This window comes from Oryctolagus cuniculus, chromosome 10 (genome assembly GCF_051225735.1).
Source record: "Oryctolagus cuniculus isolate XC-2025 breed Fujian yellow rabbit chromosome 10, ASM5122573v1, whole genome shotgun sequence".
NCBI lineage: Eukaryota > Metazoa > Chordata > Mammalia > Lagomorpha > Leporidae > Oryctolagus > Oryctolagus cuniculus.
This window is the reverse complement of record NC_142876.1, coordinates 19,912,066-19,936,930: the sequence shown is the minus strand read 5'-3', so window position 1 is coordinate 19,936,930 and position 24,865 is coordinate 19,912,066. Positions and strand designations below refer to the sequence as shown.

Below are 24,865 nucleotides of genomic sequence, written 5' to 3'. Positions count from 1 at the left end.
GAAGATAGAGACACTCATCATGTACTACTGAAAGCACTAGTAGGGTATGCGTGACACGGGGAGGCACAGCCCTGCAGGATGGAAACTGAGCCCTTTGGCTGGATATTGTCTGCTCTTCACTGCCTTCTCATTCTTGGTCACAGCCCCTTTCTCACCTGCATCCCCAGCTCCCCTGAACCAACTACAGTTTTCCAACCTGGCTGTGGTATTTTATGGTTCTGAGCTTTTAACATATGGTATTCTCTCTACTCCATTTCTCAGATCAACCTCTTCTCAGGCTGAGCATATAGCACAATGATTAAAACATTACTTGGAGGGACCGGCATGTGGTGTAATGGGTTAAAGCCCTTGCCTGAAGTGCCAGCATCCCATATGGGTGCCGGTTCTAGTTCCAGCTGCCTCATTTCCAATGCTGCTCCCTGCTACTGTGGCTGGGAAAGCAGCAGAAGATGGCCCAAGTGCTTGGGCACCTGCACCACGTCAGAGAGCTGGATGAAGCTCTTATTTTTATAATTTTTTTAAAATTTTTTGACAGGCAGAGTTAGACAGTGAGAGAGAGAGAGTCAGAGAGAAAGGTCTTCCTTTTTTCCATTGGTTCACCCCCTAAGTGGCTGCTACGGCCGGCGAGTTGCAGCCAGCGCGCTGTGCCGATCTGAAGCCAGGAGCCAGGTGCTTCCTCCTGGTCTCCCATGTGGGTGCAGGGCCCAAGCACTTGGGCCATCCTCCATTGCATTCCTGGAACACAGCAGAGAGCTGGACTGTAAGAGGAGCAATCAAGACAGAACCGGTGCCCCAACCGGGACTAGAACCCGGGGTGCCGGCGCCGCAGGCGGAGGATTAGCCTAGTGAGCTGTGGCACCGGCCTGGATGCAGCTCTTAGCTCCTAGCTTCGGGCTGGCCCAGCCCTGGCCAAGTGAACCAGCAGATGGGAAATGTCTCTCTCACTCTCGCTCTAACTCTTTCAAATAAATAATCAATGTTAAAACAAACAAACAAAAAACCACATTGCATCCCATATCGAAGCACCTACATTTGAGACCCAGTTCTGTTCTTGCTAATGGGCTGGGAGGCAGCAGGTGGTGGTTCAAATACTTGGATCCATGCTATCCACATGGAAAACATGGTTTTTTTGTTTGTTTTTTTTTTAAAGAGTTAATTATTTTATTTGAAAGGCAGCGTTACAGAGAGGCAGAGGCAGAGGCAGAGAGAGAGTGAGGCCTTCCACGCACTGGTTCACTCCCCAGATGGCCACTATGGCCAGAGCTGAGTTGATCTAAAACTAGGAGCCAGGAGCTTTTTCCAGGTCTTCCATGTGGGTACAGGGGCCCCAAGGACTTGGGCCATCTTCTACTGCTCTCCCAGGCCATAGCAGAGAGCTGGATCAGAAGTGGAGCAGCCGGGACTCGAACCAGTGTCCATACGGGATGCTGGACTGCAGGTGGCGGCTTTACCCAGGCCCTAAGACCTGGTTTGAGTTCCAGGCTCCTGGCTTCAAGCTGGCCCAGCCCTGGCTATTGCAGACATCTGTGGGGGATGAATCAACAGATGAGGTATCTTTCTTTCTCATCCTTCCACAGGGAAGGAAGGGCTTTCAGTATTTTTCCACTTCCTTTTTGCCATCAACAGAACATCCACCCCTCTATTTCCTTGCCATAAGCAGGCACTGGAGTTGGTCAAAATTGTACTCTAAGGCCTTTGAGGTGAAACAGAAAAAGACTGAAATATAGTGATGTCCTGACTAACCCACCCATCTGGGCTATCTGACTTTGTCTTTGAGAAGATATTTTACAACTTGCAAAGATAAAATGGAACTTGTAGAAAACTATGGCTGGCGCCGCGGCTCACTAGGCTAATCCTCCGCCTTGCGGCGCCAGCACACCGGGTTCTAGTCCCGGTCAGGGCGCCAGATTCTGTCCTGGTTGCCCCTCTTCCAGGCCAGCTCTCTGCTGTGGCCAGGGAGTGCAGTGGAGGATGGCCCAGGTGCTTGGGCCCTGCACCCCATGGGAGACCAGGAAAAGCACCTGGCTCCTGGCTCCTGCCATCAGATCAGAGCGGTGCGCCGGCCGCAGCGCGCCAGCCGTGGCGGCCATTGGAGGGTGAACCAACGGCAAAGGAAGACCTTTCTCTCTGTATCTCTCTCTCACTGTCCACTCTGCCTGTCAAAAAAAAAATAATAGTAATGCAAATAATTCCTATTTGTGAATAAGTAAATTCTGTAGTTTGGCGTGTAATCGATTTCCCTCTGCTATGTGGAGGAAGCCGGTTTTGCACCTGTGAAGCATTCGTTTGGCATTCCTGGTGGGCTTACATGTTTATCTGGTCTTTGGATTTTCCCCTGAAATGGTTGTAACACCTGTCTGGCTCACTTGTACATTAATGAGTTACATAAAATCTTTGACACATATGCACTGTATGAGGGGGCTTTAAAAAAGTTTGTGGAAATAGATTTAAAAGTTTGAGACCCATGCACACAAGAGTCTTCAAAAAGTTCACAGAGATGCACATTGTGAAACAACTATGTGGCCGGCGCCGCAGCTCACTAGGCTAATCTTCCACCTGTGGCGCTGGCACCCCAGGTTCTAGTCCTGGTTGGGGCGCCAGATTCTGTCCCGGTTGCTCCTCTTCCAGTCCAGCTCTCTGCTGTGGTCCAGGAAGGCAGTGGAGGATGGCCCAAGTGCTTGGGCCCTGCACCCACATGGGAGGCCAGGAGGAAGCACCTGGCTCCTGGCTTCGGATCGGTGCAGCACATGGCCTTAGTGGCCATTTGGGGAGTGACCTAGCAGAAGGAATACCTTTCTCTCTGTCTCTCTCTCTCTCTGTCTAATCTGTCAAAAAAAAAAAGAGAAAAGAAACAACTATGCATGGATTTCAGTTCACCAAAATAATATTTTAATTCTACTTTTCCATGAGTACCATGGTATATTTGTTGAGAATCATGATTTATACTCTCTCTCTTTTTTTAAAAAAAGATTATTTATTTGAAAGTGAGAGTTACACAGAGAGAGGAGACGCAAAGAAAGAGAGAGAGAGAGAAAGAGAGAGAGAGGTCTTCCATCTGCTGGTTCACTCCCCAATTGGCCACAATGGCCAGAGCTGCGCTGATCCAACCAGGAGCTAGGAGCTTCTTCCAGGTCTCCCACATGGGTGCAGGGGCCCAAGGACTTGGGCCAGCCTCCACTGCTTTCCCAGGCCACAGCAGAGAGCTGGATCAGAAGTGGAGCAGCCAGGTCTCGAACCAGCACCCACATGGGATGCCGGCGCTTCAAGCCAGGGCGTTGACCCACTGCACCACAGCGCAGAGAACCTGGCACAAGGAAGGCACATAATAACTATAAATGATGGAATGGATGAATACATTTATGCCAGTAAACAGAATCATGGTCAGTACGAAGGGTTTAGGTGCAGATGAGCACCACGAAAGAAGGCCGTGGACAACCACTGGGACACTTAGCTACTATTCCAAAGTTGAAATTAAAAGGAGAAAATGCCACTACTCCTTGGAGAAACGTTGTCAAGAATGGGTTCCAGGGACTGTGGTGAGCCTTGTGTCCGAGGGAGGCCTGAGCGGCCCCCACGCAGAGGCTGAGTCAGAGAGGTCACTAAAGGTGCCGGGCATGGCATAGGGGCAGGGAGATGATGAGCGTCATTGAAGCCACATAACTCCTTTTTCCTTTCCCTTCATTGCATACCCATTGGAGGACTTGCAGGTTTTGTCCTGCAAGTGTTGCAAAATCTGTCCAATTATGAAATCAGATATCGTTCTGGCATTTTTAGTTGAAGTACCATCTATAGCAAAATTGTGTAAAGGAAAAAAACCCCTATGAGTCAGTTTCCACGTCTATGAGTGTTTTGAAGATTACATCAGTGGAGTTCCATAGAATGAAACCATGAGCTTCCTGCAAAATCGCCTGGATTCACAATAATCTCTATCTTTTCAACTAATGAGGAGGACCTTCCGAGGACACTATAGATGTGCGTGAACTCTTAAGGGACAAAGATCTGTCACTACTCTCAAGTTTTCTCCTAACTATATAGACATAACGATTAATATAGAAAAGGAAGCTCAAGGGGCCAGTGCTCTGGCACAGTGGGTAAGACCATCCATTGCCTGCAGCACTGGCATCCCATAGAGGTGCCGGTTCAAGTCCCAGCTGCTCCACTTCCGATCCAGCTCTTTGTTATGGCCTGAGAAAGCAGTAGAAGATAACCCAAGTCCTTGGGCCCCTGCACCTGTGTGAGAGACCCAGAAGAAGCTCCTATCTCCTGGCTTCTGATCAGCACAACTCTAGCTCTTGCTGCCATCTGGGAAGTGAACCAGTGGATGGAAGACCTCTCTCTCTCTGCCTCTGCCTCTCTGTAACATTGCCTTTCAAATAAATATTTTTCAAAAATAAAAAAAGGAAACTAGATTACTGTTATGTAGTTTCCAAAATTAATGTGGCAATTTTAAGAGCACTCATGTATGCTGCACCTACTTCTCCCAGCCAGGATGTGATACTATTGGGTTCTATTATCTTCCACTTTTTACAGATGTGGAAATTGAAGCTCAGAGTAGTTAACTTGCCAAGTCACACCAGCATGGAAACCCAAATGCAGAGGTTAACTCTCAAGGTCACGTTCTTCCCACTATACCACTGTGTCCCAGAAGAGAACCACAGGAGCGATTTCATGCAGAACTATTAATATTTGAGAGAAAATGACCAGTCATAAAATGCCATGTACATGATGGATGGTGGTTGGTAGGTGGCTGGACAGGTTATAAAAGAGCCAGATGGAAAACTGGGTGGGAAAATGCACCCTTGAGAAGCTGCTAAGACATTGCAAAAAAACAAACAAACAAACAAACAAAAAAAAAAACTCAGAATTAAAAGGTAGCATTCCAATACAACTGGAAGACTTGATTCCCGTAACTGGCACACCCAGGTAAGAATCTCAGGAAATAACTTGTTCAGTGATTGAAGACCAAACAGACGCCAGCAGCGATTGGCAAAGGCTTGTCGCGTCAAGCTGAGGGACAAGTGCGTGTGTAGGGGTGACGGCCAGCATTTACTGAGTGTTCATGATGCGCCAGCCACTGAGCCAAGTGCTGTGTGTACATCAACCCCTTTAATTCCGGCAACTCCATAGAAACCAACTTCCCAGCCCCATTTTAATGCCTGTGGCAAAGAAACTGAGTAACTTGAGGTCCTAAACTTGAATCGAACGGGTTTTCTTGGATCCAGGTGTCACGCTCTTAGCAATTACACTGCATTCTGAACTCTGAACTGTTACTGCCTGCGCAGGAACGTGACGTGTGGAGCACCAACCTTGCTAATGGTAGTGACAATTTGAGTGTCCACATTATTGCTGTAGAAAATTCTGTGGCCTTGGGTAATGAAAACGCTAATGACAGGTGGGTGTTTAGCCTCGCCATGCCCCACAGTGCAGTACCTGGGTTAACTTTTCGGCTGCAGCTGCCAATTCCAGCTTTGTGGTAATGTATACCCTGTAAGGTAGCAGGTGATGGCTCAAGTTAGCCTATTACTAAAAAAAGAAAAAAAAAAAAGATGCCACCCGTGGATTGAGTTCCCAGCTCTGGCTTTAGCCAGGCCCTGCCCAGGCTCTTGTGGGCATTTGGGCATGCCATTTCTCTCTCTCTCTCCCCCCCTTTTGAGGAAAAAATGGAGGGTGGGGGTGCTAGTGGCACGAGACACTGGCCCAGAAACCCTTGCACCAGGGGCCACTTGTCTGGCCACGGTTCTTAAGTTACTTCCTTGTGTCAATGGGACGATGTCTTTGGATGCTGCGAAGACAGGGGAAAAGAACCCGGGGATGGACTTCGTCTACTCCGGAGGGTACCACGGAAGGGTCGGCTCTGATCACGAAGCCTGTGGATGGCAGCCTGACCCAGAAACACCATCTGCGAGGTCTTCAACGTGCCTCAGCTCAAGTGTTAAATACACACGGAGGGCAGTGGAGGATGGCCCAGGTGCTTGGCCCCTGCACCCGCATGGGAGACCAGGAGGAAGCACCTGGCTTCTGGCTTCGGATCAGCGCAGTGTGCCGGCCGTAGCGGCCATTTGGGGAGTGAACCAACAGAAGGAAGATCTTTCTCTCTGTTTCTCTCTCCCTCTCTCTGTAACTCTACCTGTCAAATAAATAAATAAAAAATATTAAAAAAAAATACACATGGAAGCCCCGGCTGGGATCTCGGGACTACGTCCCTTTCGCAACGCCACACGCAACTGAGCCAAGCAAGCGGCCCCAGAGGCTGCCCGGAGCAGGGCGGCGGCGCGGTCAGGGGCCGCGGAGGTCGAGCGCTCCCCGCGCTGCGTGAGGCAAGCCTCCTCCCACGGCCGCGGGAAGCCCCGACGCCGCAGGCTTCCTCGCCGAGCCAGAGCCACCGGCGCGCAGTTCCTCCGCCGCTTCCTCCTCCAGCTGCAGCCACCGGCCCCTTCCTGCTCAGCAGCGGTTTGAAGCTCGCGCGGCCGCGGCTCCGAGGCGGCGGGGGAGGCGCGCGGCCGCGCGCACGCGCACTGGGCGGGCTGCCCCCGAGGCCCCGCCCCTCGGTGCGGCTGGCGCGCCGGCGGCTGCCCCGGGTCTCCGGGCAAACTTGCCTCAGCCAGGCGGGGAGCGGAGCTTCCTCCCTGCCGGTCCTTCCGCCCCCTGCCTCCGCGGCTCCGAGGCGAGCGAGGGGGCGAGCGGAAGGTGCGCGGAAGCCCAGAGCCGCGACGTGGCCGGCGGGAGCTGCGGCAGTCGGGGTCGCCGGCGCGGGCCATGTCGCTGTGGGGGGAGCCGCTGCAGGCCCCGCCGCCCCCGGCCTCGCAGCCGCTTCTCGCCGCGCCCTTGGGGCCGCCGTTGGCTCCTCTGGCCGGCGCGACCCTCAACCGCCTGCGGGAGCCGCTGCTGCGGAGGCTCAGCGAGAGCCTGGACCGGGCGCCCGAGGGCCGGGGCTGGAGGAGGCTGGCCGAGGTGGCGGGCAGTCGGGGGCGCCTGCGGCTCAGGTGAGCCCGGGGCGAGCGCGGCGGGCGCGAGGCGGAGAGGAGGGGGCGTCAGGGAGCGCTCGGCCCCCGCAGAGCCCCGCGAACGTCGGGGGCTGGAGCGGGGACCCCTGGCTAGGGAAGGGAGAGGCAGCGGGGACCCCGCGGCTGCTGGCGATGGAGGAGAAGTGGGGGTCGGCCGCCGAGGCTGTGGCGAGGGGAGAGCTGGCCCCGGGCCGCTGAGGAGGGGCGGAGAGGGTTCCGGGCAGGACGGGGCTGCAGGAATCCGCGCAGGCTGGGAGGGCGAGAGAGAAGGAAGCAGGGCAAGACCAGCGCGCCGTCTTCCTGCACCGAACCGGGTTACGGAGGGCGCTGCTGGTCTCCGGCGAGAGCCTGTGGTCCCGATCCGGCCTGGAAGGCCCGCTCGGCCGTGCTGGAAGGTTTTGGTCTCAGGACCGCTTTGGAGGAGCCCAGAGAGCTTTTACGGGGGGTTATATGTGACATAGGTATGGTATACAGTGATATTTCAGCTGAAATTTAAACCGAGACGTCTTCCAAATGTTTAACTTTTTACCATTGAGGCAAATGATATTTCTGGGTAAAAAAAAAAACGAACTTGTCTAAAACAAAATAATTAATTCAAAAATTTGCATTCGTTTACATTTTAAAAAGCCCTTTAAAGCTCTGACTTAATCCCAAGAACTGGCTGCTTTTAGGGGCTTCTGCATTTCGGTTCGTTGCTGTAATGCATGTAGGAAACACTGGAAGCTCCAGTATGCGGTCCTGAGACAATGAATGGAAGGGGTAGATAAGGTCTTACAATTACCCGGAAAAATCCTCGTGACCTGTGGACCCGCTCGAATTGTGATAGGCAGCCCCAGACCACTACTCTATACCGTTGCTAGGATTTCATTCTGCCTTTTTAACTCCTTAGTGGTTTTTTTGTACTTCTCAAATGACTAGACTTTGTCTTGTACCATAGTTATTTAGACACTTCTCTGAAAATTCCTTAAGAACAAGGAGACATCTCTTAATATCCTGTTTTATACGTTGAACCTTTCTTAGACAATAAATACTTGCTGAATCCTCAGTGGAGTCCTTCATTCAGGATTTTCTTTATGGAGTGCCTGTTATTCAGCTGTAAGTCCCAGAAGAGAAAAAAAAGTTAACAAATACTTAATTGCTAATCATAAAGATTGATCTAATAATGAACTGTTATTTGGGGATGTTCACAAATAACATACTCAGTGTTGAGCCGGATATGAATGGAGGTAATGTGTTTTATCGTTTACGGAGCACACAGTGTATACCAGACTGTGCTGAGTGTTTCCATGCGTTACCTACTTTAAGCCTCCACCAACGAGTTTCAGAGTTTGAGACTGAAGCAGAGAGTAATGATGTAGGGGATTGTTGCCCATATGGAAGAGTAATGATGTGAGGAAGGGATCAAGAAGTGAGCAGGCGCAAAGCCAGGCAGACAGGTGACATCATTTTTTCTGAAATAGGAAACATTGGACTTCAGCTATGCAAAGAAAATCCAAAATACTATTATCCTAGGTCCGTAGATTTCTGAATTTCTGTAATTACCGTAATGCAGAAAGTTATCTTCTTTGGAGGCAGATTTCCAGAGTCTTACGATGTTAACTAGCACGAGGGATGGCTCTAGGTTTCTGAAGAGAGCCTGGTATTTTGTATTTGGCCATGCAGGAGAGAGAAGAACGTTAGCAAGCCCTGCCAGGAAGTGTGGCTGGTGGAACCCGAAAATTGTGGATAACGTGATGTCGTGTGCTCTGCTTTCCTCCCCAAGCCTTCAGTCAGGCTTTGGGACAGGCTGCAGACGATGCTAGCCAGCATTCCGAAAGGACTGAGGCCGCTTTGCTGGGGTTCAAATTGGGGGGGTCAGTTGCCTAGCAAGAGGTGACCAGCACCCGAGGGCCTGCTGTTGTGGAACCTGAGAATTCAGGGTGAGACTTCCACAAGAGACAAGTGAGTCTTACCAGTGTTCCAGGATGGTGGAGGCTAGTTCCAAGGAAGTTAGTTGGGATGGAGAGGGTTGAAGAATTTAACAGTAAGCTCATACCTCTTGAGATCAGAAGATTTAAGAAGGTTAGCACTGGACAGTGACAACAGAGGGGCCAGGTGTCAGGTGGTGATTTCTGATTCTGTGTAAGGCAAAAAGTTATTTTAACGTGACATCATACTGATGGGAGGAGAGGGTCTGTGATGGCAGATCAAGGAGCTGTTTTTCTCTAGTGCCAAGCAGAAATTGCATTGCAGCTTAGTCCAGGTGGGTAACAAGTCCTAGGAGGACATGAAGTGCTTTCCTCAGAGTCGCTGGATTCTCAGCCTTAATATCTCAGAAGGTTGTGTTTCTGGTTGTTGTTTTGTTTTGTTTTTTTCCTGCCTCCTTACAAGGTGTACAAACTAGAAAATAATTTATTTAATAATAAAAGTTAAGTAAACCTTAAGGGCTGGTTCAGAATTGTCCACCAGGGATTAGAAGTAATTCTAAATGTTTTTAGGTGGCTTTTGGTAATTCCGAAGTAGATCCTTGCATGGAGTTTAGTCCCTTCACCATGTGCAGGTAGGAATGCCCTCCATACCCTCCAGCCCTTGTTCCCTTCCACACTGATCTAATACCAAACAAACACCCTTTGCTGTCAAAGTACACAGGCACCGATTCTAAGTGTCTTGCCCAAGCTATGTAACTTCTGTCAAGGCTGGAACATCCGGGCCTCAGGGATGGCAGAGCTTTGGGGAGACCATAAAATGCCTAAATTCCACAAAGCAGGAAACTTAGAAAGGGGGCTGTGGAACATGGACCGAGGAAAACCATCAGCCGTGGCACATCTGCTCCATAGAAGGTGCTGTTTTGGCTGCAGAAATCCTGCCCTGCAGCACCTTTAAACAGGCATGACCGCATGTGTAAAAGTCTCTAACAAGAAGTCTCCTCGCACTTGGCTAATCCTCCGCCTGCGGCGCCGGCACCCCCGGGTTCTAGTCCCGGTTGGGGTGCCAGATTCTGTGCCAGTTGCTTCTCTTCCAGTCCAGCTCTCTGCTGTGGCCCAGGAAGGCAGTGGAGGATGGCCCAAGTGCTTGGCCCCTGCTCCCGCATGGGAGGCCAGGAGGAAGCACCTGGCTCCTGGCTTCGGATCGGCGCAGCGCCAGCCGCAGCATGCTGGCAGTAGTGACCATTTGGGGGGGTGAACCAACAGAAAAGGAAGACCTTTCTCTCTGTCTCTCTCTCTCACTGTCTAACTCTGCCTGTCAAAAAAAGAATAAAAAAAGAAGTCTCCTCAGCTCTGTCTCTTCAGCCTTGGAATTTTGGAATGCCCTGAGGCTCAGGCGTTGTGGCCGTTTTTCTATGCTGCTTCACCTACTCCCCTTCTTGGTGTTGTCATCCAGTGGCTTCCCTGCTTGAGTACCCCAGTATCTGTCTCTGAGATTTGTCAGTGTGGGTTCCTGTTGGCCATCTCCTCTGGAGTGACTCGCAAGCATCTCAGTGGAGTCTCTCCATCAACCTCCTTCTGTCAGTTTTCTGCACTTTGGTAAATGGTAATTGTACCCTGATGGTTGCCAAAACTTCCTTCAAGGACCTTCTGCTGCAGTGGGCAGCAAGTTCATTCCTCATGACTCAGCTTTTACACCACATCATCGTTGTCAGCTTCTCCTACCTGCGGACACTGCTTCACTATGTACCTGGAATTCACCCTGCACTACTGTCACTGGGCCAGGCCACCATGGTATTCCAGTAGCCACTCCTCCATCCTTCACATTGTTCTCAAAATTGCAGTGAGAATGATTAATCAGACTGTCTCTCCTCTGCTCTTACTTAACCCTCCAGGTACTTTTCCATCTCAGAGTGAAAAACAGCATTCAGTTTCCAGTTAACTCTTGGGCCTGATACTCCGGTATCATCTGGATCTGTCTACTCCAGCCTCACTTCCTTTCTTGAACACAGCAGGGCCTTAGGCTTGCTGCTTACTCAGGTCTAGCTGGGCGCCACAGATGACCACAGTTTGCTCCATCACCTTTTCAGGTGTTTGCTTTAAAGTCATATTCTTGTTTTTCTGACTTTGTTTCTCGATACTTGCTATGCCAACCCATGCCCTCGTCACTGTTTCCCCTCACAATGGAGGAAACCCAAGCCTTTCTGCTCATAGCTGGGCAAAAGGATGCCAACTCTTAAGATCAAGAAAAATAAGGATAAAGTGAAGTTTAAAGTTCAGTGCCACAGATGTCTGTACCTTGGACACCACAGAGAGAAGGCAGAGAAATTGAACAGTCTCTGCCCCCAGGTCTGGCATCAAAGGCATTGAAATAAACTAAGCAAACCAATTTGAACTGCAGTAAAATTTTTTTTTTAAAAAAAGTAATGTTAACAGGGATTTTCTGATGATAATTCTTAAAATTACTGGGTTAGCATCGAAGCATAGCAGGTTAAGCAGCTGCTTGGGAAGGAGGCCACATTGCATAGCGGAGCACCTGTGTTTGAGGGAGCTTCCACTTCTGGTCTAGCTTCCTGCTAATGCACCTTGGAGGCAACAGATAGCGGCCCAACTACTTGGGTTTGGCCACCCAGGTAGAAGACCTTGATGAAGTTGCTGGCTTCTGGCTTCAGTCTGGCCTAGCCCTGGCTGTTACAGGCATTTGGGCAGTGAACCAACAGTTGAAAGATCAATCAGTCAGTCTGTTTCTCACTCACACTGCCCTTCGAATAAATAAGTCTTGAAAAAAAAAAAAATAGAATGACTCCCCATAGCTCCCTCCTTGTTACCCATCCCCCTGCTTTGTTAGTTTTCACCGACACACGTAGGATATTGGGTAGAAGAATCCACATACACAGTTAATCTCTGAGTGTCTATACCTTTCCTCTAGATTGAAAAGTCCAGGAGGATGGGAATTTGGTGGGTTTTTTGCTATATCCTAAATGCCTGGCTGTTTCAGGTGCTTAATAAATAAATCGAATTGATAAAGATTCCGAAGAGGAAATTTACCAGTAGGAGAAGCTGAAGAAGCTAAAAATATTGCTGTGGTTTGCACATGTACGATATCTTATTTAATTATATTCTTCTAAAAGTAAAGATAAAAATAGGTATTTTTTAGAAGCAAAGTCCGTTTGATTCAGTAATAAGTCTTTTTAATTAAATCACAAATTCCAAATTAGGGCTCGCAGAAACCACCTCAAAGCACTTTTACAGGAATGGAATTTAAAAAGGAAAGAAAGAAAAGCTGGGTGTGTGTAAGTATCATCTTACTGAAAGCCAGTGCCTGTGTGGAAAATCAGTAAAATGAAAAGAGAGAATTTGTTTTTCTTTGTGCATCTGAATTGGAAAAGAAATTGTCTACTTCAGTCTTTGTTGATTGGAAGGAAAAAAAGTCAAGTTGCTTTTAATTTTCTTTGTAGCAATATAAGCATTAATTAAACATTACTTGATCTCATTCAATGAGATAGCTTCTTAATTTCATGTATCAGATCATGGTAAAGTTCAGAATCATAAATAAAAATTATATTTAGCATACCACATCCTTATTTTTATAAATCTCATAATCCTTTGAAATGTTAGTAAACCTTATATGGTTTCTGATAGAGCTTCCTTGACTCGGACATTTCATAGACTGGTAAAGAAAAAGTTTGCAAAACAGGAGTACCCCACAGGCATCTGCAGCCTGTTGTTTTTACTGCTCCAGTAGTCACCATTATTTCATAAAAAGACATTTTAACATTTAAAACTAGGAAACACCATCACAGAGCAAAAGGTAATCTTATTCTCCTTTTTATCATCTTGCCATGGACTTGAGATTGTTTTCCCACTGGTCTAGAGTCCAGAATTTGGGATTGGGAAATCTATTAAGATGATGTCTCACATTGAGAAAGAATAGTAGATTGACTATTATATAAATGCAGACACTTAGAAAAGAGTGCTTAATAAGTATAGTAGTCACAGGAGGATTGGGAGGACCTTGCCAGGTTACTAAAATAGTTCCTCACAAATATTCAAGCAAAAGTAAAACCATTTTCAGAATTAAGCATAGTTAAGAAATTAGCCTTAATATTCTTTTAATATCCCCATATTTTCCTTGCATAAGAAGACCCAACCTTTATCAAGTGCTTTTTCCCTTCCAACTATTTCTCACATAGATTATCTAATTCTTACAACTATGTAAGTTAAATAACATTACTACTGAAATTACTTCAGTGGAAGCATTTTTCTATATGAAGTGATCATTGTGATCAGAATTATAAATCCTGGGTGATAATATAAATGCTGTGGAAGCATTCAACTAAATTGGATCAAAGAAAAGGGATGAGGGTGAAGAATATTTCAAACGGGATGGGCATGTGATACAGTCGTTAAGGTGCTGGCTGAGACCCCGCATCCCAAGTCCTGCCTGGTGCAGGTCCTAGCTGAGTCCATCCTCCTCGTGCACACTCGGGGAAGCAACAGGTGATGGCTCAGGGGCTCGGGTCCCTGCCAGTCTTGTGGGAAACCCAGATGGAGTTCCAGTCTCCTGACTTTGACCTGGCCCAGCCCTGGCTGTTGAGGGAATTTGGGAATGGAAACTATTTCTCCCTCCCCCAGTAAAATGAAAATAAATAAAAATGTTTTAAAATCACCTTGCTTAATAAAAATAAGACTTTTAAGTAATAGGAAAGCTTATTGCTAAGCTTGATACTGCCAGTTGCAACGCTGTTATATTTTTACACCTTCTGTCCAGCCTTGTAGCTTTTTCAATTATGGTTGAAATTCATTTAATCTTTCACTTATGAATGACTCATGTGGGCAAGAGAGTTTCTTTTCAGTGAGCTTACTGTGACCTGTTTGAATAGAGAGGGCCTGCTCATGAAGAAGAGCTTGCAGTTTTAAGACAACATTGTGTCAGATAGAAGAACAGGGGTCTGCAAATGACTGCCCATGAGCCAGACGCAGGCTGCTGCCTGGTTCTGCACAGCCCATAAACTGACTGGTTTCTGTATTTTATAGCTAGTGAGGGCTGGTGCCGTGGCTCACTAGGCTAATCCTCCGCCTGTGGCGCTGGCACCCCGGGTTCTAGTCCCGGTCGGGGCGCCGGATTCTGTCCCAGTTACCCCTCTTCCAGGCCAGCTCTCTGCTGTGGCCAGGGAGTGCAGTGGAGGATGGCCCAAGTGCTTGGGCCCTGCACCCCATGGGAGACCAGGAGACGCACCTGGCTCCTGCCTTCGGATCAGTGCGGTGCGCCGGCCACAGCATGCCAGCCATGGCGGCCATTGGAGGGTGAACCAACGGCAAAAAGGAAGACCTTTCTCTCTCTCTCTCTCTCTCACTATCCACTCTGCCTGTCCAAAAAAAAAAAAAAAAAAGTCAGTAGTATTGGTTCTCTTTTTAAATATACTTGCAAAAAAATTATTGAGACGAGTGCACATAGTGAAAAAAAATTTAACAATACACAAGGGTTTATAGTGAAAAGCAAATCCAGCTGTGAATTCTACTTCCTTAGTTCTCCTTTCTAGGGTAACCACTGCTACCAGTTTCCCAGCTACATTTTCTGAGTTGCTGTGCATCTATAAGAACACACACTCATACAGTTGGTAAGAAAAGTAGCATCCAGAAAATACATGGTTCTGTCTTGTTACATGAATGCACTCATAGACATATTACCTTGTTAATATAAATGGTAGTGTATTACCATTTTTCAGTGTGTTTTAAGTGTTTCTCTGGTAACTAATTTTGTAGCATTGACTCTGCCATGAAGCATCATTTTTTGGACCCTGGCTTTTCTTTCTGTTGATATCAAGTATTGCTAGTATTGTTCATATAGGAGCATGTGCCATCACTTAAGGTATTTTAGCTCCCTAATAGAATGAGTACATACTCCTTTCTCAGAAGGAAGCAGGCTCTATCCAATGAGTGCCTTCATTTTTTTTTTTTTTTTTTCATCTTGTGTTTCTTCAGTTTTTTGGTCTTCCTAGCCCCTGTTCCCAAAATACAGGCAAACATTTTGGTCGCTCTCAAGGCTGAATTTCTCTAACATCCTATTTCCAGGTTTCTGTCTCATTCTCCTGATTTACTAATTATAAGAGTTGAGTGGGGAGAGGGGATGTAGAGGAATCCTCTCCATGATAGAGAAGGAGGAGGCAGCATCAGTGGTTTCTCTCGACTCACCAACTTGTGTTTATTCCCTGCGGTACCTGCACTATGACAGATGGATAGCAGATGTATCATATTGAGGAAAGTTCTTTGTTTTTAGCTGTCTGGACCTGGAGCAGTGTTCACTTAAAGTACTGGAGCCTGAAGGAAGCCCGAGCCTGTGTTTACTGAAGCTAATGGGTGAAAAAGGCTGCACGGTCACAGACTTGAGCGACTTCCTGCAGGCTATGGAACACACTGAAGTCCTCCAGCTTCTCAGTCCTCCAGGTAGGTTTTTCCTTTAGCAATTTTCTCCAGGAGTTATAGAGTAAAACTTGGAAATATCTCAGTTGAATTATGTTAAATATTTTTGGAAAATGTAATTGTGTAGAACTTCATCTCCCCCCCCCCCCCAATGCCATGTTGAGACAAAAAAGCCCAGGGTAAGCAAATATAATACGTGAATGTTGATTGAATCATGGTGTTGTGGTTCAAAAACCCGGATATAGGAGATATTTTAAAAACAATTGGACTTGTCCCAAACGATAGAGTTAGGATCGTGCCAGGGGATTCCAATTCAATCCCATCAAGATGGCATGTACCAATACCATCTCACTAGTCAAAGTGATCAGTTTCAGTTCGTAATTGATCATAATGATAGGATTAAGAGTCAAAGGGATCACATAAACAAGACTAGTGTCTGCTAATACTAACTGATACAATTAAAAAGGAGAGAACGATCCAACATAGGAAGCGGGATACACAGCAGACTCATAGAATGGCAGATGTCCTAAACAGCACTCTGGCCTCAGAATCAGCCCTTAAAGGCATTTGGGTCTGGCTAAAAAGCCCATGAGAGTATTTTAGACATGGAAAGCCAAGACACTGTGGCAAAAAGAAAAAAAACAAAAACAGAAACAAAACCCTAAATGAAAGATCTCCGCGAGTGAGATCCCCAGTGGAAAGAATGGGCCAAAGAAGGAGGTACCTTTCTCTGAAGGGAGGCGAGAACGTCCACTTTGACTGTGACCTTGTCAAAATAAGATTAGAGTTGGCAAACTCAGGAGGCTTCCATAGCCTTGGCAGCTCATGACAAGAGCCTCGGGTGATTACTGATGCCATAAACAAGAGTGTCAATTGTTAAATCAACAACAGGAGTCACTGTGCACTTATTCCCCATGTAGGATCTCTGTCCTTAATGTGTTGTGCTATGTGAATTAACGGTATAACTAGTACTCCAAACAGTACTTTCTACTTTGTGTTTCTGTGTGGGTGCAAACTGTTGAAATCCTTACTTAGTATATACTAGGTTGATCTTCTGTGGTAAAGATAATTGAAAATGAATCTTGATGTGAATGGGATGGGAGAGGGAGCAGTAGATGGGATGGTTGTGGGTGGGAGGGAGGTTAAAGGGGGAAAAAGCCACTGTAATCCAAGAGCTGTACTTTGGAAATTTATATTTATTAAATGAAAGTTAAAAAAAAAAAAGAAAGGATAAGTGGGAGGAGGGAAGAACACAGAAGGTGTCACTGCAGTAAAATATGGAAACAACAGATTTCACCCATGTAATTTGATAAATATTTTATTAAAGTGATGCTGAATCGATACTTATCACACTATATGGAAAATATCTAATAAAATATTTTCTAATTCAAAAAAATAATTGGAAACATTTTAATGTAATCAGCATATTTGATGCTAGGGAATTAGATAACAATATTGTAGTACTATAGTAGTTCTATAGGTGTGTGCTCTTTATTCTAAGGAGATGCATGCTAAAGTATTTAGGGGTAAAATTTCTGTAACATACATTGAATAGTGCAACCAGAAAATGAATAAATACATATTTCTGTGTATGTATGTATAGGGATGAAGAAAAGCAAGGATGTCAAATGTTTGTTGCCTAAATCTTATACCAACATGATGTGCTTTTGAAATGTTGGTAATTCAACCATACAAATTTTCCTGAATAGACCAATACTGAGTAAGGCTTCTCACTTCTATGGTCAGTAGAAATAAGAAACAGTTCCTTCTCTCTGCAGTTGCAGATGGAGTTTGTCAGGTGCAGTGGTATTGAGCAGGAGGACTCACTGTTGAAGTCCCCTGTTAGCAGCACTGCTGGCCTCCTTTTTCTAGGGGTTCTCAAGGGTCCAGTTATGTCATTTTATGTCCATTATATGTGTCATTGGAAGCCAATTAGGCTTACACTTGTGATTTTACATGGTCTTGATGTCTGCCATTTCATTATATAACCAGCCTGGTTATAATATATTAACGTTAGGTGCCTAAAACTATAATTTAGACCTTATTTTTTACATTATTCTGAGGTTGGAGAACTAGGGACACGTGTGTAGTCAGTGGCATGTATCAGAAACTCCAACTCAGATTGGTGTAAAGAGAGGAATACAGTTCTAACTGAAAAGCCTCTACGTGGGGTGGGCTTCATGAGAGGCAGGGAGCACCCTGTTTCTGAGTTGTTGGTTTCCTTTTGTCTTTGCTCTTCCTTGTCCTTCCTTCCTTCCAAGACTGGTGATCCAGCATTAGGCCAGGTTGCCTGCTAGCTCCCCCTGGGCTCATTCATCTCTATCTCTCTCCCAGCATTCCCAGCAAAAGTCAGAAGGTTCATTCTGGTTAACTAGTTTTGATCACATGCCTGTCCCTAAACTGTCACTGTGGTCAAGGAGATGGAATGTTCTGATTTGCCTGGCTTAAAGCCAAGAGTGGAGTTGGATTGAGTCAGCTTTCCAGGAAACACATGGATCATAAAACAAAATTAGATCTGGTGGGAAGGGAAAAAGGAGGCAACAGATGCTGGGGATGTAACCAGAAAGTCTCATACACATGAAAAGGACCTTTGATTGTGAGTGAGAAAAGTGAGATTCTCAAGTCACCCCCTGCTTTAAAGGCCTAGTGCAGGTGGTAAAATGGGCTCCTGTAAGTGCCTCCCTTGTGCTGTGCACTATGGTGGATGCTTGGCTCTTGTTTCTTAGTGCTGCCTCTACCGAGAGGGGTGGGGTAGGAATAACTGCCTGCTAATGCAGGACCCCCTGCCCGTGATATGACTTATCAGTTACCAGTCAACTTCCCAAGTTGTTAATTTTTATATTCCCAGTGCCTTGAATAGTACCCAGGAGTTTGTAATGATTGAAATTTACCAGTCTAGGACATTCAAGTTAGCTACTGAGTTCTCACACTTTATAGAATATCAGGGGCTCTGAAAAACTTAAACCTCCATGGAAAGTAAGTGTAGTTTTTTAAAAGATTTATTTATTTGAAAGGCAGATTTACAGAGAGAAAGGGATTGTCTATCCATTGGTTTACTCCCCAAATGACCACAACAGCTAGGGCTGGACCAGGATGAAGCCAGGAGCCAGGAACTCCCATCTGGGTCTCCCACATGGGTGGCAGGGGCCCAAGTACCTGGACCATCTTCTGCTGGTTTCCGAGGCACATGAGCAGGGAGCTGGATCAGAAGTGGAGCAGCTGGGACTTGAACCTGCGCTCATATGAGGTGTTAGCATCGCAGGCAGTGACTCAGCCTACTACATCACAACACTGGCCCCCATAAATGTAACTTTTATATCTCATTCTCTTTGTCAATGAAACACTTTGACTGTTAGTTGCTAAGTCTGTAAAATTAGTGTAAATAATCCTCTACTGACATTGTTGGAGCTTCCCATTTTTTGAGGTTTTGTGGTATGAATGCTGGGGGCTGAGACTAGTGCTCCCAGTTTTTAGTTTCCCTTGAGTGAAATTGAGGCAGGTATTTATTTATGTATAATGACTTGCCTGGACTTCTGAAACAGTGTTTTATATTTTGATCTTTGAATATATAACATCAATCATCTTCCCTTGAAGAAACCACTCATGTTCTTTCTGTTTTTCTCCAAATAGCAAGAGTAGCACCTTCCTGTCAGTGCACAGTGCGCAGGTCTGATGTTTGACCTGCAGGCTTTTTCAAGATGATTCCATGGACTCTTTTTGCTTTGAGGGGGGAACAGAAAAAGGCAAGCCGTTCCTGTGTTACCACGTCCACACTGTTCCACATATTCACACTGTGAAGTTTTGTGTCAGGTTGGCCATACTCATATAGTGTCTATTGTTACTTGAATGTTGATTATTGATTTAAGAGGAAATATTTAGAAATCCAGTGAAGTTCAGTAATGTAAGAGAGAAGTAGGTAGTTTAATGCTAGCTTACTGTCTGTATCTAATATGGGTAACCTTAACATTGTTTAGATATTAGAATAAAGCATAAAAATTTTAGGGAATAATTTTTAATACTTGAATAAAACTATTTAGTATAAAAACTTATGTAATCACATTAAACATGTAAGCACTGATAGAATAAATTTCTGATTTTGCTCATTCAATCAAGAAACATTTACTATATTCTGATATCTTTGCTATTCCAGGCATTATGCTAAGTCCTGGGAATTCAAAGATGAATAAATAATAGTTTCTAACTGTTGAAAGGTCATAGTTTAGTAGGGGAGACAAACATGCAAATGATCACATCCAGAACAATTATAAAAATAAATATTTATGTAAAGTAAGTTTATCTGATTGCTAGTTTTTCCTTTTCAGCATATTCTTGAACTTTGATGAAAATACAAAATATAAGTATTCTAATGTTGTCTCTCTTTTATAGTAATGCCATTTCATAGGAGGACATTAGTTCATATTCTACAGATAGTTCAATCATTTTCTGGTCTAGTTGGGGTTAGTAACTTGTTGAGCCTCTGAACAGACCTTTCAGGCCTAGATGCAGGGATGAGGGGAACTTTAGATTTATTTTACTAAAGGAGACAGTGCAGTATCATTTTGTTGTTTATGGAGCAGTAGCCAGAGATGACTGTGGTGGGGAGCTTCTCCTTTTGAAAATGTGACCCATTTTTCTTTATGTATTTATTTGGTAGCCAGAAGCATAGCATTTCCCCATCTCTATCCAGAATAATTCCTATAATTAGGAGCCGGCTTCTGTGGTCTCTCTAAGATAAGTATAAGCTCACCCTGAAATCCCTGAAGTTCTCGGTGCGCTGTGCCTCCTGGGCTTTAGCAGGCAGCACACCTTCTGAAGCATCCCCAGTGGGAGGAGGTCTCCCCTCATTGGGCTGTCTCTCTCATTGGGCTTTTCCACACGTTGTGAGCTACCTGTAGTCTGGCCTTGCTGGAACTATGTGTTTAAGAAATTGCTTCTAGTTTTCTTGTGTGGATACTGTTCATCCCCCTTTTTCATTACTGATAAACTGTTGTTGTATTTTTATTTCTTTGGTCATTTCAGTGGGAATTTGAGAAGGGATCTTAAAGCAAAGTGCCAAAATTGTTTTGAACCAGAGGTCTGTAATGATCTTTTTTAAGACCCTTTTCTTTTCTTTGAGCTTAAAGGTTTTAAACACCCTCATCCCAAAGCTACCAACATTGACAACGAGATATATATATATATATATTTTTTTTTTTTTTTTGAAAGACAGAGGGACAGAGATCTCCCATCCTCTGGTTCAGTCCCCAATTGCCCACAACAAACCAGGACTGGGTCAGGCCAAAATCAGAGCCAGGAACTCAGACCACGGAGGTCTCCCACCCAAGTACTTGAACTATTACCTGTGCTTCCCAGGGTGTACATTAGCAGGAAGCTGGATCAGAAACCCAACAGGGACCTGAACCCAGGTACTCTGATACGGGATGCCAAACACCCACCCTTAACTCTGTTTTCCCGTGAACATTTGAAGTGCCCTCATGTTTATTCCAGGATGCTGTGGGCAGACACATAGGCATTTGACAGTGATACTTAGAAAATTTCAGAATAACCATAAAGAAGAGATTTAGATGGGAGCTGGTGAAAAAAAAAAAAAAAGTTGTGGTCCACGGCCTCTGGAAGTAGATGCACGTTAATATATGCAATAGAACTGTCCTGGAAAAGGTGTTTGTAAACGGCACCAACATTTAAGTGCATCATGAAAGACAGTAATTATTTAAAGGGAACCTGTGATGAATCCTTTTGTCAAGTCAAGAATCATCCTAGTTTTATCTTTTTTATCATTCCAATAGGGTTTTATGTTTTGTTTTATTGCTTAGTGTCATGTATGATTTAGATGAGTGTGTGTGCACGTGTGTGTGTGCTGAAGGTGCAATCCTCATTTCCATCGTACCCAGTCAGATCTCCCAGGCTTACAGGAAATCAAGTAACCCCTATGCTTTCTTTGCAGATGTTATCTGAGAATATGCTTGTTTACCAGGAAGCTGTGCGTTCACCATTTAAAATAGAACTTTGATTTGTATGCCTGAGTACAGCCTACAGAGCACTGTGCCAGGTTCTCTCCTTATCTTTGTTCAGCACCTTCTGACTAGTTAGGGTGCTACATGAGGGTGGTTGAGGGTTGGCCATGCTTCCCTGTCACACCAGCTGGGTGGGAGGAAGGAAATATGTGTGGTTAAAACTCGGGAGGTATCGCAACTTCTTTTCTTTACTGCTCACCAGGGGCTGTTTCCAAATCACATTTTGCCTTTCAATCCTCCGCCTTTGAAGCAATGAGTAATGTGTGTGCGTGTGCGTATGCGTGTGTGTGTGTGTGTTTTCCTTCCTTGCTTACTGAAGACTAGACTACTCTGAATTTGAATGTACAATTAAAGTCACTTAGTCTGTCCCACACAAAGGAAGGATACGTTTTAGAACATCCTGACCTCACGGTCTACTTCCATAAAATCATTCATTCTTTTGTAAGACACCATAAGGAGAATGCCTTATCTGTTTGAATCATTTGTGTTCCTTGTCTCTCTGTGTAATGGCAGAGAAGAGTTGCTGTGGTGAGTTTATCAGCAGTGTCAAGGTGCGAGATTGTTTTCCACCTGCTACTCCTTTCTAAGGCTCATTGTGGCAGAGGATGAGGTTACCATGGGAAACACACACATACCTTAGAGATGTAGATCTCACCACAATCAAGTGAATTGCACACATTTTCTGGTTTCCCAGTGCATATAAAAGTTATGATTACCCCATGCTGTATTCTATTAAGTGTGCAGTAGCCTTGTATCATTTTTCTTTTAACATCAACCTTTAAGTCTTATTATTTTTAAAATATTTATTTATTTGAAACTCAGAGTTATGCAGAAAGAGAAGGAGAGGCAGAGAGAGAGAGATCTTCCATCTGCTGGTTCACTCCCCAGTTGACTGCAACGGCAATGTAATGGCAGCCTTCAGTGCCGGCATCCCATATGGGCGCTGGTTCAAATCCCAGCTGCTCCACTTCCGATCCAGCTCTCTTCTATGGCCTGGGAAAGCAATGTAAGATGGCCCAAGTCCTTGGGCCCCTACATCAGCACGGGAGACCCAGAAGAAGCTCCTGGATCCTGGCCTCGGATCGGTGCATCTCCGACGTTGCGTCCATCTGGGGAGTGACCCAGCGGCTGAAAGACCTCTCTCTCTCTCTCTCTCTCTCTCTCTCTCTCTCTCTCCCCCTCTCCCTCTCCCTCTCCCTCTCCCTCTCCCTCTCCCTCTCCCTCTCCCTCTCCCTCTCCCTCTCCTCCCTCCCCCTCTCCCTCTCCTCCCTCCCTCCCTCCCTCCCTCTTTCTCTGCCCCTCTGTCTGTATAACTCTGATTTCAAATAAATAAATAAATCTTAAAAAAAAAAAAAACTATGGCAAACCCTGCTTCCAGAAATTCCTAAAACCCTCCTTCCTATCTCGTAGGTAATAAATTTGCATTTGAGATGTATCAAGCTGAAGATTTATATCTAAAATGCCACAACAAGGTCCAAGTAATGTTCTGGCTCTCCTCCTATAGATATCGTGAAGGCTTTCTTTAATACTCAAGCACAGGAAGCATGAAAGTTACTCTGTGGGACTGTCATTGAGGTGCAACTGGTTAAGTTGCCAGTTGTGACACTGGCATCCCATACTGGAGAGTTGCATTTTATTTAAAAAAAAAAAAAAAAAAAACCTACCTTAATTTTAAAACACTGAATTGCTTTAAAAATAATCATCTGAGCAGCTGGGAAGTGGCACCCACAGACTTGCTAGATAGCAGGTTGCCGCATACCTTCAATTTTTTTAATATAGGTTTTCTAAATTACAATAAAGTGAACCCTAGTAAAGCGAGGTATACCTGTCCGTTAAGAATCATGAGGATAACAAAAGCACAAGGTTTTTATTGTTTTTTTGTGTGTGTGTTTTAAGATTTGTTTAGTTATTTGAAAGGCAGAGTTAGAAGCAGAGAGAGAGGGAGAAGTCTTCTATCTGCTGGTTCACTCCCCAAATGGCCACAACAGCCAGAGCTGGCCCGATCTGAAGCCAGGAGCCAGTAGCTTCTTCCAGCTCTCCCATGCGGTTACAGGGACCCAAGCACTTGGGCCATCTTCCACTGCTTTCCCAGGCCATAGCAGAGAACTAGATCAGAAGTAGAGCAGGGCTAGAATTCCATATGGGCGCTGGTTCTAGACCCGGCTGCTCCTCTTCCGATCCAGCTCTCTGCTATGGCCTGGGAAAGCAGTGGAAGATGGCCCAAGTGCTTGGGTCCCTGCACCAACGAGGGAGACCTGGTTGCTCCTTGCTCCTGGCTTTGGATCAGCTCAGCTCTGGCCATAGTGACCATCTGGGGAATAACCAACAGATGGAAGACTTCTCTCTTTGCCTTTCCCTCTCTCTGTCTTTAACTCTGCCTCTCAAATAAATAAATAAAATCTTTAAAAAAAAAAAAAAAAAAAAAGCACAGCCAGGACTCTAACCGGTGCCCATGTGGGATGCCAGGGCCTGCAGGCAGTGGTTTACCCATTGTGCCACAGCACCAGCCCCCATAGCACAAAGTTTTAAAGCCAAGAAAACCTAAGCTTGCATCCTAGTTTTGTCATTTCACGATGGAAAACACAGACTCAAAGAGGTTAAGTATTTTTCCTCAGGTAATTGGAGTGACCCGCAAGTCACTTAATTTTCGTTATGACATAGATCTAATTAATTCTACTTTGAATATTAGAGATAAACATGCTTGTTGCATGTAAAACAGTCAGTAAATTGATGCTTTGATAGTTATTTGTTAACTTAGTATTTTATTTGGTTCTTTTCTTTTGAGATAACATATTTTAAGCTTGTGTTACAACCAAAGGCTTAATGGCTCTACTAAATAAAGGGTTCAGCAAATGAAAAGTAAAAAGACCATCATCTAGCAAGAAAATAGGTAGCAGCTATAAACAGTAACAGTAATCAAATGAGAAGATGCTCAACTTCACTTATATAAATTTTTAAATTGTCACAAATTCATTAAAACTATAGCAATTTATAATTCCTATCAGTTTGTTTGACAGATTTAAAACTAAGCTTGACAAAACACTGTGTTTGCAGCAAAACTCACATGGGCACTTATTTTTTTTGTGTGTGTGTGGTTTTTTGTTTGTTTGTTTTCTTAACTTTAGCTCCCATGGATAAGGAAGAACATGTGGTAGTTGTCTTTCTGTGTCTGGCTTATTTCATTAATTATTGTGCACATTAATTCAACTACATGTTGAACACCCACTGTATTACCATATGCAGGCACTGTTCTAGGCATTGGGTGAACTGGTAGTTAGGACAGACAAATTCCTGGACTTCCGGAGCTTCCATTTTAGTGGATAAGACAGACAGTAAGAAACCAGAAGTTCAGAGAATTATTTTTGTAATGAAGGACGCAGAAAGGGATAAAGGTGCTGGAGAACTGTGAGTGGAAGAGTGCCTATCCTGGAGATGCTTCCCAGAGAAGCTGGTGGCATTTAATGAGTCCAGTGACGAGAAAAGAAGAAGCCTGCCATGAAACACTTGGGCCAGGGGATAA

General features: G+C 45.2%; 1 protein-coding gene and 1 pseudogene across 7 annotated transcripts in view; both read left to right on the top strand.

The window, feature by feature from the left end:
• Positions 1-6,582: 6,582 nt before the first annotated feature.
• MALT1 (MALT1 paracaspase) overlaps positions 6,583-24,865 on the top strand; it is a 67,118-nt gene continuing 48,835 nt past the window's right edge. For 5 of the 7 annotated variants that reach the window (XR_016213956.1, XR_016213955.1, XR_016213954.1 and 2 more), the window contains exons 1-2: positions 6,583-6,983; positions 15,189-15,355. Coding sequence is in view for 2 of the 7 variants with exons in the window: in XM_051851181.3 (XP_051707141.2) it covers positions 6,757-6,983; positions 15,189-15,355 (394 nt within the window). In the remaining 5 variants the exon portion in view is untranslated. Of the gene's footprint in view, positions 6,984-15,188; positions 15,356-24,865 lie in introns of those variants that run through there. The other 2 variants (XM_089305058.1, XM_089305057.1) reach the window with 1 other exon arrangement.
• On the top strand, positions 10,944-11,417 carry LOC149123700 (large ribosomal subunit protein eL38 pseudogene; annotated as a pseudogene).